General features: G+C 41.0%; 1 protein-coding gene across 4 annotated transcripts in view; it reads left to right on the forward strand.

Moving 5' to 3' along the window:
• Nucleotides 1–9,698: 9,698 nt before the first annotated feature.
• The window catches only part of PTBP2 (polypyrimidine tract binding protein 2), a 43,819-nt gene continuing 33,815 nt past the window's right edge, over nucleotides 9,699–19,702 (forward strand). For all 4 annotated transcript variants that reach the window (XM_062606174.1, XM_062606175.1, XM_062606176.1 and 1 more), the window contains exons 1-2: nucleotides 9,699–9,876; nucleotides 11,327–11,357. In XM_062606174.1, coding sequence (XP_062462158.1) covers nucleotides 9,701–9,876; nucleotides 11,327–11,357 — 207 coding nt within the window. In that variant the 5' untranslated portion in view covers nucleotides 9,699–9,700. The remainder of the gene's footprint in view (nucleotides 9,877–11,326; nucleotides 11,358–19,702) is intronic.

The raw sequence follows: 19,702 nt of genomic DNA on the forward strand, positions 1-19,702 counted from the left end.
TAATCACAATTATCCTATGTCTTATAGAGGACTTGTGAGACTTAATTCATACTGGTACAGAATTTATGATCTTTGGATGAAAGGTGCTTCTGACATCTAAGTGCAGTGTGTTACTATACCTTCATATCTTAGAGAATCAACTAGGTTGGAAAAGACCTTTAAGATCATCAAGTCCAACCTTCTTCTTGTTGCAAACCTCTCCAAAATAGTGCTCCAATTAAACCTTAGCTGTATGTGCCTGAACACCTTAACTTTAGCTAATACTCAGACTAGTTTGCCTCAAGAAGGGTAAGCCTAACACATGAATGCTATTAAGTTGTTCATTCTGGGGAACCACAGCCTGCTTTGTTTTCCTTGTGTCCTTGTGAGAAAAACATACAGCAAACCCAACTGAAATTGAAGAGCATGAAAATCGGTTCTAAAGCTGTTGTTGGCTTTGTGATTTTGTTACTCTCAACCTGCACTGTAAATGTATTGTCCAGCTGAGTACAGTTTTAAACAGGGCATTCTATAGGGTGTCGCATCTAATTCCAACCGTGACAGGCTGAGGAGACACGCTGCAAGTAAGGAGCAAACTGAGGAGCAGATGTACCTTGGGCACTATTACGATAACCTTGTGTTTTAATCTACTGTTTGCCAGTACTAAGAATATGTGTTGTCTGAATATGTTGTATACTAAACCTTTTCCTTTTCAACTGAGCATGTGTACCTGCTGTTTCTCTACCATTAGGAACACACCTTTAGCACTGTTGGACAATCAAAAGTCAGAGATTTTAAGGTTTAGGTCTGGTGGTCCCTAAGCTTTAAGTCTGGGATGATCTCAGCAATATTTTGAATTAGAAATACAATAAAGAAAGCAAATCAGTGCAGGACAATTCGTGTCTGAACTCAAATAGCAATACACAGCTGAAAAGGGGGTCTAGAGATATGTAAAGAGTCTGTGCAGCTCTTGGGAGCATGCTTATGCAGAGCCATATTTTGTTCAGCAGTGCATGGCTTTAATTGGAAGGAGCTGCATTGCCTCAGGTTGGGCTGGAGCTGTGAGATATTTTGTGTCTCCAAATACCCTCTTCATCCTGATGAGCACTCACATGTATCAGTGGCCTTGATCTCTTCTCAATCACACCAGCGAGGTTCCTGTGCCCCGTGGCTGCCTGCCCTGGTGCAGAAAGCAGGAGGGACATGACCACCCTGACACTCCAATCCCTTTGAAAGCGCACATCAGGACTGCAGCAAGGCAGTGTTTTGATCGCTTATACAGGATGATAACTTCTACTTTACGTGCTCTGTGCCTACAATGGTTGTAGATTATGATTTTAAAAGGACAAAACCGGTATTTTACCTCTGCTAAATCACTACGTTAGACCGCAAGCACAATATTGGACTGATAGCTGAACTAAAAAATAAGTAAAAAACATAGACATGTAAATTTGACATAAAGACAATTGCTGTGGTCCAAGTCTTGGTGGGTCAACACAGCACCGGAGCGCACCTCATCCTGTTGATGCCATTTGTTAAAGGTTGCTGCTGTTCATGAGGGGAGATGCTAGCTGCTGTTTATTCTCACAATGCAGATATTGCCAAAGGTTAATGAGATATTATGTCACACGTGGCCAGAAACCCTCTGAAGTTTGCAAGCAGACACTTCATAATGCAGTGTGACAAGCTGCTCTTGTTCTTCAGCTACATCAGCACTACTCAAGGACAGCAGACTACGCAGAAGATTACTCTCAAAATTATAAAGTATATTAGTTTGGGGGACTTCGAACTGAAGGGTTTTGAGGAAATAATATCCATTCTGGAAACATAATGAATTTAAGAACAGGATTATTTCTGACTTCCATCTCTAATACGCTGCTTTTCTGTTCAGCACCCATTTCAGATTTTCAGAGTTGATGTGCTTTTTATTATGACATAAACTGTTTATGCTACATGGCTGATAGAGCAAATTACAATTTTCAAATAGAAGATACCATTCAGTCTAAAGAGGAGTATTTGCAACATCAGAAACATTTGGATTTTTCTATCATTTACAAATTACAAAGCCAAGAAGAGTTAGGTTCGACAAGGAAAACTACTTAGGTGCCCACGAACTGTTGTCCCTACTTTGCCGTAAGTGAGGGTTTTAAAGCTTTGGCTTTAACTACTTTTTGTGGTTGTCTGTTTTTCTAGATCCCAGTTCTTATTCAAGAACTCTGTTATTTAGGGAATGCCACTTGGGTCAAATTTGCCTCCTATGTAAAGATATTGAACTTCCCACTCCTGCATGCTGGAGGAATCACAGTTCTGTGAAACTGATATGCTAAACCAGATTCTTTCAGATCTACTCCCTTGAGTAGATCTGAAAGAATAATTTCACCTAGAGTATTTAATATCCCAGTTAAACTGCTGCTAGAAAAACAGAAAAGTGGGGACAGTATGTATAGCAATTAAAACCCAGAATGTCACAATGCATCAGCTTGGCTTCATTGTCCTAAGGGTGTCTGATATCCCATTTACTGCTGAGTGTAGAAACTGTGTGAAGGTGGTTGATACCACTGTAGGTTCACACAGCCAGGAAAAGAAGCTGACTAGAACACTGCTTCCATGACCCTCATAGGTAGGAGAGAAGGTGGCCACTCAGGTGGTCATATAGGTATTTTATCTTTCAAGTTCTGAATGTCTCAATTCAAAAGAGCCTATCTCTCCACACTGCTACATACTTTAATGTCTTGACCCAAAAATCATTCTGGCTTGCCCTCGGTTGAATAACTAGTGGCACAGCAGTCAGCCTCTTTAAATGGTACTATAGATTCATCTCCTTGCATTGCTGCTGCCTCAACAGCAGCCCTCTTTAAAGGCCATGATGTTTCAGCATGGCACAATGAACAAATAGTTTCTTCATTGTTTCCTTTCTAACCTATAGACATATATAAGCTCTTTATTGTCACATCCATGCTTCTACATCACTTTCCTGCGAAGCTTTTAGTTAGAAATGATTCCATGGACTGTGCTAGTTAGAAAAAAAAACTGGAAATGTGATTCCCATCCTGGAAAAACAGTCCAGATTCCAGACAACATACTATTCTGAACTGGAAAATATACTGTGAAGCTGCCATCTTTTGTTAAAAGTCTTACTTTTACAAGAAAGTATTACTCCATGGGAATGTAATTCACAGAAATGCTCCCGACAAGCTCCAGTCCATGGCCTTTCTTAGTTATATCTTTAAAACTGAAGAAGCTGTTTTCAAGTCAGCAGTGTGCGTGAAACTGCTTGTCCGCTGCTGAAAGATCCTGCCACCAATGCTTTTTATTGTTAAAAAAGACTGTCATTATGTAGTTTAATAGCTTTGTGATTATGATAAAAGTGTTTTAAACTCTTTATTCCTTCTTGTAAGAGAAGCAAGGCCTGATCACCTATGTAGTTAACAATGCTGCAGTCATTTCTGCCTTCAAGAACACCCTATACTCTGCCAAGGGAATATTGCCTTCAACGTTAGGAATGGTTTATTGCTTTCAAAGTTTTCCTATCAGTTAAGAGATTTCAAAGATTCTCACTCTGGAGGAATGCCCCTTTGAGGATTTCCTCACAGAAAGAGGTGTCTGCTTTGAAGATGTTCATGTTTTTCAAAACCAGGCACATTTCTGGGGTGTCCTCTTTGAAGACATTCGTATGTAGCACTTAAAAGGTTTCCATTTCGAGTATCTTTCTCCACTGTGGACAGCATCTATTTGAGAATATGTTTTCTCTGTGATATTCTTTTTGATAATTTATACAGTCTTGTAGGAATCCATAAAATAATCCTTATTAAAAGAGCCCAGGAATGAAACACTGTTCCTACATAAGGTGCAAAAGGATTTGGAAGAACTTAATGCAGGATGGAAAACTGGACCAAAAAGGATTCCATTTTCTAACATCAAAGAGGAAAGGTGAGCTCATCTGTCACTTCCATGACCTTATAAAAATTACTGTGAGACACTTTTTACTCCTTTTAAATGATTTGAGTTCAGAATTCAAGTTCTGGTATTCCTGAAATCAATAGCAGAAATCCCATTTCAGTCCAGCTGTGCAAAGAATACACTCTGAAATTGCTGTAAAGCTTGCTTTCTTTGAGAATGCATTGCTTTAATTTACTCTGTTACCGGGGAATTGGAGTCTTTTCCTTGCTGGTGCTGAGGTTTGAGGTTTTTTAAATGTATCTTTTCTCCATTTTGTTTTAGTAATCACAATTATCATGTCTGTAAAACTGAGCAACCTCATGCCTTGTACAAGACTGGGCTCACTGTGTGTACTACATATAGTCTTCTGTCTGATGATGGCCTGTTAGATGGAGGGTGAGTCAAAATACATCTAAGCCATTCCTGAAGCTTACATCTAAGACATGCCTTAAGCTTACATCTAAGCCTGGTTTTGGGATACTTACTCAGGCTGTGACTTAAACGTCTGGTCTGAGTTTGTTCCTCTCTGCAGGGCACAGAGCAGGAAGGGTTCTCAGACTGCAGATAAGGAGCTGGAAGCCTGAGAGTGGGGGACTTGAGGTTCTCCTCTGATATAAATGACTGTGAGCCTCTCTATCTAGACAGTGCAAAGCCAAAACAGATGAGTTTAGATCACCTGCAGCAGTGGACTTGCTTGATTTTGCACTGGAACAGAAGAACAGAAGAACTGGAATACCTGCCAAAGTAGGCATACTGGATGAAGAGGTTAATCATCACCACCACCCAGCCACCCATCAGCATCTACCTGCTGAGACATGCCAGGACTGGACACTCATCTGCACAAAGTAACAGCTTGCCAGGGAGTCACTGAGCTAAATGCTTGAGCTCAGTCAGGTCAGCCATACCCTTACATAAGGACACCACAAAATTCAGCCAAATTCAACAAACTTGTACTCAGAAGTAAAAATCACATTGAAGCCCGTACATTTATATTGTGTTGGCTCCTCAGCTGGAGAACCTCTATAACCTGCAATGCTGATTGGCAAAAGCAATTGTAATAATGAGGGAGTCTTTAAGAATTAAAGCTGCTCTTTCTGTCACCCACACATAGAAATAAACATTAAGTAATGGTTTTAAAAGTATTGTGCTTAGAGATTTTGTAATAGGTTGTATGACTGTCCCTGTTGGATGACAGTAGCTATGCTGTCTGCAATATAAAGATCTGCATTCAGAACAAAAGTGACTCATTTCACTTCTTTCCCATGGCAGAATGCAGTACTCTCTTCCCAGAGCCGCAGCCCTGGCTGTACACAACCCACAACATAATCTTCACTCCACTACCTATCAGCTTAGGCAAAACCCGAAGAAAACCTGATAATATGAAATAGGTTTGCAATCACCACTGTTTGTAATAAAAAAGTAAAACTGGTCTCCAGCCCTGAAGAAAGTAAATGTACATGTATTTAATCACAGTGGTGGGAAAAGGTGAATTTGTTCTGGAAAATACATCTCCAGGTAGATACAGTACAAGCAAGAGAGGGAAGCTGGGCAGGCAAATAACAATCTAGTTGTCAAGAACTGACCTCTGAACTGATAGGAATGTTTACTGAGGTACAGTATGAGCTATGTCATGTGTTTTTGTGTTTGAGATGGTAGAGAGCAGTAACGCTCCCAGCCTGTCCCAGATAAGCTCTTTCTAGCAAGGATGCTAGACAGAAGAGGCTGGAGAGCAATCTGGATTCAGACCAGCAAGGCAAGTTCTGACCTGAACTTGAAAAAGAGACTAAATCTGTTTAGAGCATTGTGCTTGTAAAAACTACTTAACAGCTTCAAAACTCAGTTGAATAAACCAAAGTAAATCAACCACATAGACTGCTGGGGAGAAATGCTGATCAAGGCTATTGTTTACAGGAACACAAAAAGATGAATAGCTACTAATAAATGTTGGCCCTTTGCTCAAAGGCTTCTGGGGAATTTGTGAAGTTGATAAGAACTGGCTTAAGCTAGAATAATGTGGTTTCATATAGCAAAGACTGGTAAACTGAAGGATCAACCTTTCCTATAATATCTGGAGTATCTGTGGTACTAAGCCACACCATGCAGTGACACTACTGTTAATAACATGAGGAAACTAAAGAGACAGGGCTGTTTTGTTTGGTGACAGGGAGAAATGAAGAGTTGCTACTGTTTAAGTGCACCTAATAGCCAAAAGCATCATATTCTTTGCAAGAGTCGCTAAGTTTGAGTTTTAGCATTGTCTGATTAAAATGCGATCCAAATTCAAGAAAAGAATTTGTTGCAACTCTGCCCAAAGCTCTTGAAACTAAAGTGATTCAGGATAAACAGGTACCTTCTTTGATATATGAATAATTTATGAGTTATTAATACTAGATTATTAAAAGATATTAAACAGAGGGCAAGAAAACCAGTGTATTTTTAAAGCAGAGGGAGGCCACTGGCAGGGTACCACAGGGACCTGCTCTGTTCAGCATATTCTTAAATGATCTGGTAAAAAGGGTGATCATCGAGGCGACCACGTTTGCTGCTGATGCTGAATTATTCATGGTAATAAAAACAAAAGCTGACCGTGAAGAATTGTGGAAAGCTCTCATGATACTGTGTGACTGAATGATAAAATGGCAAGTTCAATCCCATGGTGAAAAATGGAAGTAATATGCAAGGGAGAAAACCAGCCAAACTATACATGCAAAATCCTGGAATCAAAATGAATTACTTCCGCACAGCAAAGAGTGCTTGAGTTAGGCAGGGGGTCTGTGAAAATATCATTTCGTGGCTTAGCAGCTTTCAAGCATGCAAAGGGGACTGGTATTATGAGAAGAAAAAGGATGTAAAACCAGACATAAACCAGAAAGCATTTGTTATGCACCTTTATAAAGCCATTTGATTCATAACTTGAATAATGAGGACCATTAGGGGCTTCTAGAATAGGATTAGGAAAGGTGTCGGAAAAGGCAAAGCATATTATTGAAAATATGGAATGATTCCTAATAGACGAGACATTAACTAGAGCTCTTGAAATATAACTGAGGATGATCTGATGAACGTATGTGCATTCATGAATGGCATGGTTAGGTGAACTGGGAAAATTATCTATCTTTCTTAAAGAAAAGAACTAATGGACATTGAAGGAAATTCTCAGGCAGTGGGCTTGAAACAAACAAAAGAGAGTATTCGTCACACAGTGATTTCTTAAGCTGCGTAACTTGTTGCCCTAGAATGCTGCAGATGTCCAAAGTGCTCAGGCAAATACTTGGACAAGATATTCACTGGGAGTGTGGGTGCTATTTTTTATCCCCAGCAACTCCAAGGACTCAATCTGGGACAGTGTGTTGCAGAAAATACTTTCGTGTGCTTCCTCAATTCTACTGAATGCCTTTCAGTAAGCATACACCATTTATACGGCTACTGAACTACACAGTCTATTAGTTATTAGCTGCTCTGGAAATAAAAAGGAAACAACCAAAAAGGAAACACGTAAATGAGTCAATCACAGAATCAACTAGGTTGGAAAAGACCTTGGAGATCAGAAATCCTTTTGGAAAACAAAGTATTCTTGCAGCAATAAGATTACCCGAATTTAAAAAGTATGGAATCTTTGTACAGCTAATAATAATATCGACACTTAAATTTTTATTAGGAGGGGATATAAGGCCTCATGTTTCATACTATAACAATGGAACATGGAGGGTTTTGCAAGAGGTGTTTTACTGAATGAACAGTTGCCTGGTATTTTATTGGGAACACACTGATTGTCACTAGCTTTTTCTCACCTTCTAAAATTAAATGCTGTAGGTAAAATTTGGATTTATTATCACTTTTACGGATGGCTTCAGGGGGACCAGAGTTTTGCTCTATGAAGTCACCTACATTATTTCAGCAGGATTTGCAACCTCAGCTCCAATGTCTTTTCTGCTATAAACATTCAACTCCTCAGCCTCCCTTATATGGAAGAGTATCTAACTCAGAGGATGAACAGAGTGAGTATTAGCTCACTTAATCAAATGGATTCTTGTAGGTGTCATAAAAGAAAGAGAAAACAGAACTATTAAAGATGAGAAACACGGGTTTGAAGATGGCATTATTATTAAAGCAAAGGAGCTTAAGCAGGACAGGAAGTGAGATAAATCTGATGGAAAGAAGATTTTCTACTAATTGCTGAGAAGTAGAAGGATCAGTACTTCTACCAAGAAAAAACAGACAAGATTTATTTAGCTTTACCAGGGGGTAAAAAACACATTGTGTTGCCAACGCGATGTGGCAACAAACAGAAGTGAAACCAACTATAACCCCGACTTCCAGTGGTGTGAAGTCTACTAAACATGCCAGAATCTATAGGTATTTTATATATATATATGAAGTAAACCTATAAAAATGCACTGGATTTATAGAGATGGTGGTAAGCAATTCTAAATCTCTGAGGTCTTTTGATGTTACTTAACACATGCAATCCGTGAAGGATGCTCCAAGCAGGTAATCTTTAAGAAATATAATAATGTAGAAAGCAAGAAAGAATAAACCAGTATTTGGCATGATGAACTTCATGGGCAATCTAAGCAAATGTAATGGTCAAGAGGGTGGATAAAGAACTGGCTGGATGGCCGTATGCAGAGAGTTGCGGTCAACAGCTTGATGTCCATGTGGAGACTGGTAATGAGTGGTGTTCCTCAGGGGCTGGTGGTGGGACCCATCCTGTTCAACATCTTTGTCAGTGACATGGACAGTGGGACTGAGGCACCCTCAGCAAGTTAATGATGGCACCGAGCTGTGAGATGCGATTGAGACGCTGGAGGGAAGGGATGGGATCCAGAGGGACCTGGACACATGGGAGAGGTGGCCAATGCAAACCTTATTAAGTTTAACCATGCCAAGTGCAAGGTCCTACAGCTGGGTCGGAGCAATCCCAGGCACAGCTACAGGCTGGGCAGAGAAGAGATTCAGAGCAGCCCCTAAGGAGGACTTGGGGGTGTTGGTGGATGAGAAACTGAACATGAGCTGCTTCAGTGTGCGCTTGAGCTCAGAAATCCCCCGTGTGCTGGGCTGCATCAACAGGAGTGTGAGCAGCAGGTCATGGGAGGAGGGAGACCAGGGCAGTAAAAGCGTAGTGGAATCGTTCCAGGTACAGATACATACATGTGTAGTTTTGGGCTCTTAATTCTTTACTTTGACTTTAGGTTTGAATGCAATTCCCATACAGAGCTCTTTCTATAAACTCTGTCTCAAACAGCGTAAGATTTGTAACAAAACATCCAGACCTGGATAGAAATAATGAAGGGACAACTGTATTTCCAAGTGGCCGTGTAGAGCGAATCCTTTATACCCTGATATGGTAGTTTACACACAGTTTCTGTGACCGATTTGGGCTGGAAGGGACATTAAAGATCATACAGTTCCAAGCCCCTGCCACAGCATCTCGCTGTTTAACATCTCAATGTTAGAAGCTTCAGGCTTAACGTCTCCTTTAGACAAAGTGGAAAGGCTTATTTGCGTGCTCCCCGTCGGTGCTTGTCCTGGGGTGCCGGGCCCGGCGCGGCCTCTGCACAATTCCATGAGAAGAAGGGTCCTGCTCCCGGCGCCGGGAACCGTGTCCCCGCTCCTGAGGCGGGAAGCGGTTACGCTGGGGCAGCAACGACTGTCGTTACCTCTCCCCTCCGCCGCCGCTAGCTTCCCGCCCTCGGCAGGCCTCGATCGCACCACCTCCGGCACCCGGCTGCTGGCAAAGGCTTCAAGCAGCGGCAGAGGCGCATGCTCGGGAGCACGGCGCATGCTCGGTAGCGGCGGCGCGGGAGGGGGGGCCGGGGAGTGGAGTGCGGCGCTCGGTAACGCTCGGCGGTTTCCGTGCAGGCCAGGCCGCCATTTTCTGACCGCGTTCCCCTCTGCGTTGCCCGCGCGGCTGCCAGTTCCACTTGTCCGCGATCTGTCCTGCTCCGCCATGGACGGGTGAGTCGCGATCGCGGCCGTGGCACCGTCGCGGTCGGTGGCGGGACATATCCCGGTGCCAGGGGCGTCCCTGGGGCAGTGGGGAGCGGCCGCTGCCCCGGCGGCGGTGGGGACGAGGAGGGCTTCCCGCCCCGGGACAGCGGGTGGGAAGAAGGGGCTCAGCCGCTCCGCAGAACGGACCTCTCGGCGGGGTTTGCCGTTTGAACCGCTGAGGGCTTCGGGCCGCCTTCTACTTAGTGTAGAGGCGCCGCATCTAAAGAAGGAGCGTGATCTGCCCCATCTGTCCCCTCCATCCCCTAGTGCTGTCGTTCTGTCCCGCCTTTGCCTGCCCGCAGCCCCGGGTTCCCCCCTCCTCAGCCGTGGGGAGCCCCTTCGGGCTCAGGTTTGTTTTGGAGCTGGCTGGAGGGGAGGGGCGATACCAGCAGGAGCCAGATGTCGAGCTCTTTTGTTTTCAGAAACTGCCTAATAAGCCCTCTGGCTTCTCCCCCCTCCTCAGGTAGAAGGATGCCTTTATGCGTGCCGGAGACTCGCTGTGAAGGCCATAGAAGGGAAGGTTTAGAAGGAGGCAGCCATTCAGGACAGAGAGGGCCAGGGCTGGGCAGTCATTGTACACAGGCCTTCTTTTTGTTCGACCTGGTGGTTGTAGCCTTCCTCAGTGTAAATACAACGTCTTCCAGCTCCTATATGGCCTATTGAGTTGTTTACTCTTCTTCAAACAGAGAAGCAATCTCCTTGGTATGTTGCAAGCGCACAGCCTTTCAATTGAGAGTTCTAAAGGCTTTTTATGGTTAGTTGTGATTGTAATGGTAGTTGAAAAGCCCGTCTGAGGAGGGTTGTTATTAATGAGTATCATACTGTGGAATGCTTTCACATACCCTTGTTTTGCCTTTTCTGTTGGTGCGGGCTTAGGTTCCTTTTGGTGCGAGTTATCATGTCACAACCTCCAGGAAAAAGATGGGCCTTGATATACCTGTTGCAGAGTTTCATATAGGTGCACCTGGTTAAATTTCTTAGAGGTGTACCTGGTTAAACTTCATATATGTGTACCTGCCAATGTGCTCTTTTTTACAGCTGATTTAAAGCAATGTGTTCATTGCTTTCTACTGTAAGGTCTGCAGGGTAGGCTGTGTTGCTGAACTAGCTGTCTAGTTAGTAGGGGTTTGTGGAAAAGTTCTGTACTTACAAATTCTTTTGCTCTGTGATGACAGAAACCCGAATTTCCCCTAAATAGATTTCCTGGCAGTGCTGCTTTGGAGTCATGCTTGCTTGAGACTTTGGACTCTGGCTTTTGAAAGTTGCTTTTGTACTTGCCCTCGGCCCTGCTGTGTTCGTTGAATCTATTTTCTCGATTGGGGTAATTGTTGGCTATTTTAATTACACTGCTTTGAAAAGTTGGCTTTGTAAGGATGAATTGGTTGACTTCTTGTTTTTTTCTCTCTTTTCTTTACAGCATTGTCACCGATGTTGCTGTTGGTGTTAAGGTAGGATGCGCACTTGACAAATAAGGGGGCAGATTGTTGATACAAAGTGAGCTACTTTCCGCATCAGTAATTTCAAGTTGTAAGATTTTAGCTGGTCATTGTCAGCTGATATTTAGTCAGCAGTATATGCTTTATTAACTAAAAATCCCTAGAGACAACATCCAGGCTCTACACAAAAGACTTTGCCAGGCACTGAACTGTAAACAGTGGCAATAGATTAATGTAGTGGTGTCAGCTTCTTATTTTTAAAGCTTAACTTTATGTATTTTTTTTGTTTCAAAACAGCGCTTTCTCATTGTTGCATGGTGACTGGAAAAGACATGTTTTCTTCTCCTTCCCCCCCATTCAAACCAGTTACTACTGAAGTTAAAAATGACACTAAAATATGGGAGGTAGAATTAATGTAGCCAGAGAAGGGGGCGTTTACTCTGCTTTACTTTTTATTTCTCAAGTAGTTATGAATTTATCGTATTTATTAAAACAAGGGAAGAGCTTCCTAAATCTTTGTTAATTTACTGTATCCTTCACTTCTGTGTCCGCATCTGTTGTGTCAGTTAGAGCAGTACTTTGTAGAAGCAGACTGAGAAATAATGAGAATGCAAAGATAATATAGGACAGGGGAACTTGAGCTTATATTAAAGAATGCATGCAAGCAATTCTGTTTCAGTGGAAGAAACGTGGAAGTTTTCTAGTGCATACAGTGAAGTCTTCACATTTGTCCAGAGACTTTGTTATTTTACTACATCACTGCTTTATCACCTGAAGCTGCTCTGTGTTAACTGCCTGGTTAGCGAGGTTTTGTCTAGTAAAGCTCTTTGGCTCAGGTTCAGCATTGGTCCTGCTGGATTTGGACTAGTTATTATATAATACAGCTAGCTTGTAGATACAGCAGCTATTCTGCCAGAATGCATACTTGTAGTATGTTTCTCAGCAAGCTTGCTTCTAGGAGAAGCTAAAAGAAGTCAGTTACAGATCTGGATCTGTCTGGCCCCACAGGTTCATGCAGTATTGAAGACAAGCTTAAAATCATTCTCTGAATCAAGAGGAAAGTGTAGTTCAAGTACTCTGTGGGAGCTAATCCCAATAAGAAACACAGACTGGCCTTGTTTCTCTGTTGACGGGGAGGAAAAAGTGTCAACTGATTAAAACTATTTAATAGTTTGGAGGAATACCTGAGGAAGTTCAAGTCTTTCAGAACTAAACTGCCCCCATAGTTGTGGGGCAAAACGATTTATAAATTGCTCTCAATCATGCCTAATGAAACAATTTCAGGTAGACCATGTATTGCTTAAGCCTTAAATTCTGACATTCTCACTTCGGAATAAGTAAATGGATATAGTATCCCTTTCATTTGTTACTGTGAGTGACTGAGGAGAATTTAAGTATTCATGAAGTATATGGTGTGTAGTACGATATTGGAACCATATTTTCAGATATTAGACATGATGAAGACACTTCAGATGACATAAGTGCTTCTTTTTGTTGATTATAGAAGTCGTATTACGAATGTAATATAAAAAAAAAGAAAGCAAGCCAGGTGTATCAGAGGTAGTAATTAAAATCAATACAAGGAAAGGCTTGTCTCAAAAAGTGTGCTCTTTGCCTTGTAGAACTGGACTTCCTCTTTGGATTTTAAAAGGAAACAATCCATTTGTGCACAGAAGTAGTGGGAATAAATATAAAGGGTGATGGTTTTCTGAAGAAAGCTGTTAAATATGGGAGGAGTAAACTGGATTGTATTCTGGAGCTTCTGTAATTGTCTCAAGATAGTAATAGGAATCGAAAATGGAATTTCTTGCTAATTGATGTGTGCAGTTTGGGTAGCAGTCTGATGTGAGCTTCAGCACTGTTTCGTGGAAGGCCGTGTGAAGCATTTGCCCTTTATGTTCTCTGGTGACTGTTCATAGCTCTTGATGAACTGAAGTTTTACAGTTGAGAAATTTTTTATCTGTGGGTGGTTTATAAACTACCAGGAACATCCATGTGGCCTTTTCTTGGCTGTTATCTTTTCTTTGGGGTGCTTTGGGAATGTATAGGGAGCAAGTTTTGAGTCCAAGGAGTTGCATCAGCAGTGTTAATGCTCTTTTGACACTGGTTTTACTGTGACTGGATAGTTCTTGGAAGTGGATAGGGATTTACCTGTGTGAAATCAACTTACGCAGGACATTTGTTTGACCTGATGCTTTCCTGAGATTTTCTACCTACTGTATTATGCTGATCAGTCAGTTATACAGCATGTTTGTGATACATTCAGTTGTACTTGGAGAAAGGAATTGTGACATATGACACTTTTGTTTGGAAAATAGGGAAGTGAACGTGTTACAATTTTACACCCATTTGTAAAAGAGTAATAGTAGACGTTAACTACTGTAGTCTAGGAATTGCCTATGAGTTAAAAAAGGGCTTTTGAGCTTTGAGGGCTGCATGTGGGCAAGGCAAGTATAAAATAAAAGGAATACTTGCTTATAATGTCTTATTAACAGTTTTACAGTCTTGGAGTTATAAGGCGGCTGCTAAATTTGAAGCTATTACCAGTTATTTGTGCTGTTCGTGATTTGATTGAAACCATTTTTGTTCATCGAAGTGTTGAATGTGCAATCTTGGGTTTATTTACGTGTTGAGTCACCAGAAATTAATGCCAAAAGCTGAGGAAAATATAAAACTCAAAATGAAGGTGAAAAAAATGACACATACTCTTTGAAAACTTGGTTTCCACAGAGTAAACGTGAGGATTTGCACAACTCAAATTATGCAGTGGGAGCATGCTTCCAGGCTAAAACCTGTCAGAGGAGCAGTGTGCTTTAATTTCTGAAGGCGTTAGAACATGTCAAAACCCAGTAATCTTCTAAGCACATGTGAAATAATTCATATTTGATTTGGTCTTTAGTGTCTTGTTTTGCTCACCTAGAATTCATGGAGGCAAGGAAATTGCACTCTGCACAGTTTACCCCTTATGTTCCAATTTCCAAAAGAATAGGAAAAGAATGAGCTTTAGCTCTGGGTCTCATGTGACTTTGGGAATTCCCCTTGTATAGAAGCAGTTGGTACAAAGTGGTTTTGAAAGGAACAGAGCTAAGGATTCCAGTTATGATAATATATTACATAGTTCATAGTTTGTTTGAAATAACCAGCTAGTTACCTACTAATCTCAGATTTGTCATTGTTCACTGGCTATACTGGTTTGAGTACCAGGATCTAATAACTGCAGCTTGAGTTGCTGGCTTGTGTTCTCTTTGCAGCTATGATGTTCTCTTTACAGTTATGATACTTTAATCTTGATAAGTAAACTGATTTGCACTTGGAGTGATACAGCCTTTTTCAACTGTTGAAGTGAACGTATGAAGTATATAATGTAGCTTTTCTCTGAGTAATTAAAAGACTCTTTGGAGGGGTATAAAATGTAAAGAAGATACATCACACAGGTGCAGGAATAAGTTTGGTGACATTTTGATGTGTATTGAAGGTGATATTTCCCTTTTACTGTATTGCAGTGGGTGCCACTTCAGTCGGATGTATCATCTTTCTCCTGCATGGCATGCGTAGCTGTGCTGTAAATGGGGACTGAACAATTGAGTGACTCATTTAGTGTATGTGCATTGCACATTTCATGTGCAGTGGTTGAGGTGTACTTCTGCCTGCTGGGAGAAAAGAAGCAGTCATTGCTTCATGAATGTGTTATTTGGTATATAGCAGTTGGGAATTTGCAGTGCTGTCAACATCGCTGGCCAAAAACTGAACTTCAGCTTGCCAAGTGTGGACAGCCCTGGCTGTACTTAAGAGGGAAAACCTCATATATTCCTGTAAACATAGTTTTGTAATGTCTAAAGATTTGGGAATGGCCTTTTTCCTCTCAAAGTCAGGACATCAGCCTTTGCATTATGTTTAAGAAAAGAGGCAGTTCTTGGTGTGTAGGTAATTGGTTATGTTATGGTTGGATAGAAGATGCCAAGGAGTGCTCTCCTAGTACTTTCTGGTAGGTTTCCGAACAATAATGTGTCCCAAAGTCCCCCGTTTTCAAGGTTGCTGAAATGTAACCTGGGGGACTATAGTAGTACTGGGGAAGGAGAACCCATGAGAGACACAAGCACAGAGACATAGAGAAGGCATGAAGCAGAGGTGTTGCTACTTTTTTTAACTCGAGTTCTGAGGAGTAATCTCTTTTCTCACAAAATTATAGAGCACTGACCCTTTTTTGCTTCTAATAACTGAGAGTGTCCCTATGGTGGGAATAGAGACATTGTGACTTCTTATTTGAATTGTACACTGTATCATGAAAATGTGTAGGAAAAAAACTCAGAAATTCTAGCAAGCAGGAAAGTTGAGCCTAAACTTAAGAAATGAGAAAATATATGTAAATAGCTTTTTCCTTTCAGTTTTTTCTTCACTGTTGTAATTCTAGATACTTAAAAAAAAACATGGAGTGGTAGGATAAAAAACGTGGCTGACCATTTAGAAGTCTGTTTTATTGTGTTTAAACTGTTAGAATAATATATTTGAGCTATCTTTGCATGTCATATAACTACTAGTAGAATCCTAGTAGATTAGGCAGTCTGCTGAGGGCAGTGACATGGGAAAAATGGGTTGGTTGTGAATTAGATGAACTGTTTTAATTTTGTGTTAGCCAGGATAATGTTCTTAAATCAAATTCGGTGTTCAGTAAGAGTTGTAGCAACAGTAGACAGCAAAAAATGTACAGGACATTCTAGTAGTGAAGTGGGAATGAAGCGTGACCATATTCAGAAGTTCAGAACTGGCATCTGGATTTGGCTTTTCAGCAATGGAACGTGGCCTTGGTGATAAAAATCCCCCAACTTCCTACAATGAAACAGGTCCGCTCTCTTTTTTTTAATAGAACTTCTGTAAATTTACTCTGTTGAAAGTTTCTTTCATATTGTGTAATGTGTGTGGAAAAATAAGGAGAGCGAAATGGAGAGGAAAGAAAAATGTTGGAAATTAGTGTGCTCTGTAGCAAGTATGCATCAATATAGTGAAGGCTTAGTGTACCTGTTTGATTTGTTTTGATGTCTGTCACTAGTTGGAAACAGAACACTTCTATTTGCCTCTTAATCGAAGGGGTTGTAGAAGGAGAAATGTAGTCACATCACCATCTGAAAAATAGGAACCAATACCAGCGTTAAAATACCTTTCTCATTTCATAGGGTTATAGAATGGTTTGGGTTGGAAAGGACCTTAAGATCATTCGGTTCCAATCCCCTGCCATGGGCAGGGACACCTCACACTAGAGCAGGTTGCTCCAAGCCCTGTCCAGCCTGCCTTGAGCACTGCCAGGGATGAGGCAGCCACAGGTTCTCTGGGCACCCTGTGCCAGCACCTCAGAACCCTCACAGAGAAGAACTTCTTCCATCTAACCTGAACTTCCCATTTCATTTTGAACTTGTCACCCATGGAGTATTTCTCATTTCTTAGAGCTTTAGGCCATGTTTTCACAAGCAAATCAAACTTCCATTTTTTTTTTTTGTCCTTATAATGTCCCTGTTGTCCCTTGAGCAACAACTGTTCAGGTAGCAACAGGCCTCTCTTGGGAACTTAACCAGGATAAGGCTGAGCTGACACAACAGTGAGTTATGTCTTTTTAGCTGGATTTGTACCGAAGAGTGTGGTTGTGTAAGTGCTTGTAGCACATAGAACTGGGGAGGACAGAAAACAAGCAAGTTGCTTGGGCCAGGGAGAAGATAGGACAGTTGATTTTGGTGGTAGTTGGTTCAATGAGGTTTTAGTTTTGCAAGCTATTAATGGGACTGTGATGTCTGATTTAGGGGTTTGGGTTTTAGAGCTGCAAGTACATAGGTTCTTAGCTTTTCATAAAATTAGGGATTTTATGAATGTGTAACATCAGTACTGAATTATAGACAAAATAGCCCGAAATCTTTAAGTTATTATTGCAAAATAGCAGAAAAGTAGAAAATACCTTCTTTTCATATTGAATCTTCTCATAATGAATCTTACTTTGAGATGTAGGAATTGCTACTAGAGCACCAAATTGGTGCTTCTCGGCTCCGTGCCTCTAACCAGAATGCAATGAACACATCCAGGTGGTACCTCTAGTGAGTAGTTCTCTCCTGTTCTAACTTACTACCGGTTATGTGCAGCTGCTTCAGAGTAACACTTTCTTCCCTGGTGAAAGTGGAGTAGAAAGTCTGAAATGCTGGAATAAAGTCTGCATGCTTCCTCCTGGAAGTTTGAAGCATCAGTTGGTATTAAACTCGACTCTTGCCTGTTGTCTTTCATTACAGTTGAAAGTGTGAAGATTTCCAAGTGCAGATGGTTTAAGTGCAGATTTGATTCATTTTTTTTTTTTTACTCTTCAGTCCAGCTTGATCTTCAGATGCTTTGGAGAAATTTGGCTCATTTCCATGTTGTATTTTGAGAACCTGGAAACTTTTCCAAGGAGCTGAGCCTTGTCTCCTTTCAGCTTAAAGCCTTCTCAGCTTCCCTTGATTGTGCTCTCAATATTTGCCAACTTTGTGTTTTCACAAAGTAGTTCATGGCATATACTGTGAGTATAGTTAAAAAGAATAAAAGCTTATTTTTCTCTTAGATTCTTCCTTACTGAAAAAAATGAGTGCAAAAATGGTGAAGCTAGTTGTTAGGATGGATAAACAATGTATGCTGGGCTGAGGATAGCATGAAAGCGAACTGAAGTGGGGAAAAAAGGAGAATACAGATAATAAGCATTGAAAAGTGGTCATATTCTACCCAGTTAATGTGATACTGAATAAAATGATGTTATCCATGTAAGTAAGGTTCTTATGAAGTGAGAAAAAGCTTATAGTTTAAACTGTATGATTTGTAAAATACTTATTAACCTACATGCAGTTTATTTTGCATTGTATGTTTGGACGTGTCTTGCCCTGTCCTAAATGAGTCTTCTGTGATCCTAAATGTTCAAGAGATGTAATGGCCTATTTACCATGTGGATTAAGTGTTTTGACAGTAGTGCTTGCAGTCAGAGCATAAGGCAGTTCCAGTATTTGTTCTTCACTAAAAAGTATGTGAGGGTGTATTTATGCAGTGTTTCATTAAAAATGTATCCTGTCAAAAATGAAGCATTCATCAAATTCTGAGCCATTGCGTGTAAACTGAATGAAGTTTAGAAATGCTGCTTGAAGGGGTTTGAAGTGTGTTGTCCTGTCCCCCAAGTTAAATTCAGATACTGAATATTGAAGCAGTGTGCTTACAAGTGTGTATCTATTGGAAGGGAGCGTTTCATGTCTGTGTTGGTATTCCCATATGCTTTTATTCCTCTCCCATACCATCACGTTTCTGGCTTTTACTTTTAAACTGTTCCCAGATGTTGTAAGGAATGAAGTGTTTTACAATGCTGTTAGATTTCTTGAAATCATGAGATCTGTCTCTTGGCTTGTCATAGCCCTTGGGAAATCTGTGCCTGTAGGCTGAGAATGACTGTAGTAAATGTGTAGTGCAGCTTAAATTCTCCTTTTTCCTTTCATCTAGGAGAGGAGTAGGGTAGAGAGAGGAAAGTAGGGCGGGCAAAAGCGTCCTGTTCTTGAGAGAGGTTTGTCATATAAGCAAATGTGGGTACCATGAATGAAAGGATTTATCAGAAAATCATGTTTTTAGTATCTTTGAGCGTGTTCTGCCTTTTTTAGTGGGAATTAAATTACTTCAGATGATGCTGTTGACTTTTTGACAAAGTGCAGTTTTGTCGCTTGTTTCCTGGTTTTAGTAGTATTTGTTTAGTGTTTTGTAGTTCATCTAGATATGCTTCTAATAAGCCTTTTGTAATACGCTCAGTTTGTTATGTTAGGTTTAGCCAGAACTTTAGCCAAGAGTCTCTTCCTAGCCTGGAATTACTGGAAAAAGAGCTGATAATGTTTCTCTTCCAGAAACAGTTGTGGGAAAGTTACTTTGCTTTAAAGACTAAACCTCTTTGGTAACTCTGAAGCCAGAGTTTGTTACTCTTGAGGGTTTTTTTTCTAGCTTGGATGTAATAAAACTTGGGGAATGATTGAAATATTTCAAGCCCTATTTGGAGGGTGAGGGGAAGAAAGTTGGCAAAGACTTCTAAATAGCATAGTTTTGTTTAGCCTGGAAGGATAGTATGACTGGAATGACTTCCTGACATTGCATAGCTACTTAATATAACTGGTGATAGCATGAAGCTTCATAGTAGTCTGGTGGGGGAGGGAATCTGAAATCCTGCTACCTAAATCCAGCTTACGTAGTGAAGAATTCTGAGTTAGCTGTGACAGTTAAAGCAAGGAACTAGAAGATCTCCTTTATGTAATTCCACTGGTTGATGCCATACATGAACATGCTGCATGCTGGTCTCACACCACAGGTGGAAATGCTCTCAAGGATGT

This window comes from Pezoporus occidentalis, unplaced genomic scaffold (assembly GCF_034315485.1).
Source record: "Pezoporus occidentalis ecotype Australia unplaced genomic scaffold, CSIRO_AGI_Poc_V1 ctg94, whole genome shotgun sequence".
Classification (NCBI taxonomy): Eukaryota; Metazoa; Chordata; class Aves; order Psittaciformes; family Psittacidae; genus Pezoporus; species Pezoporus occidentalis.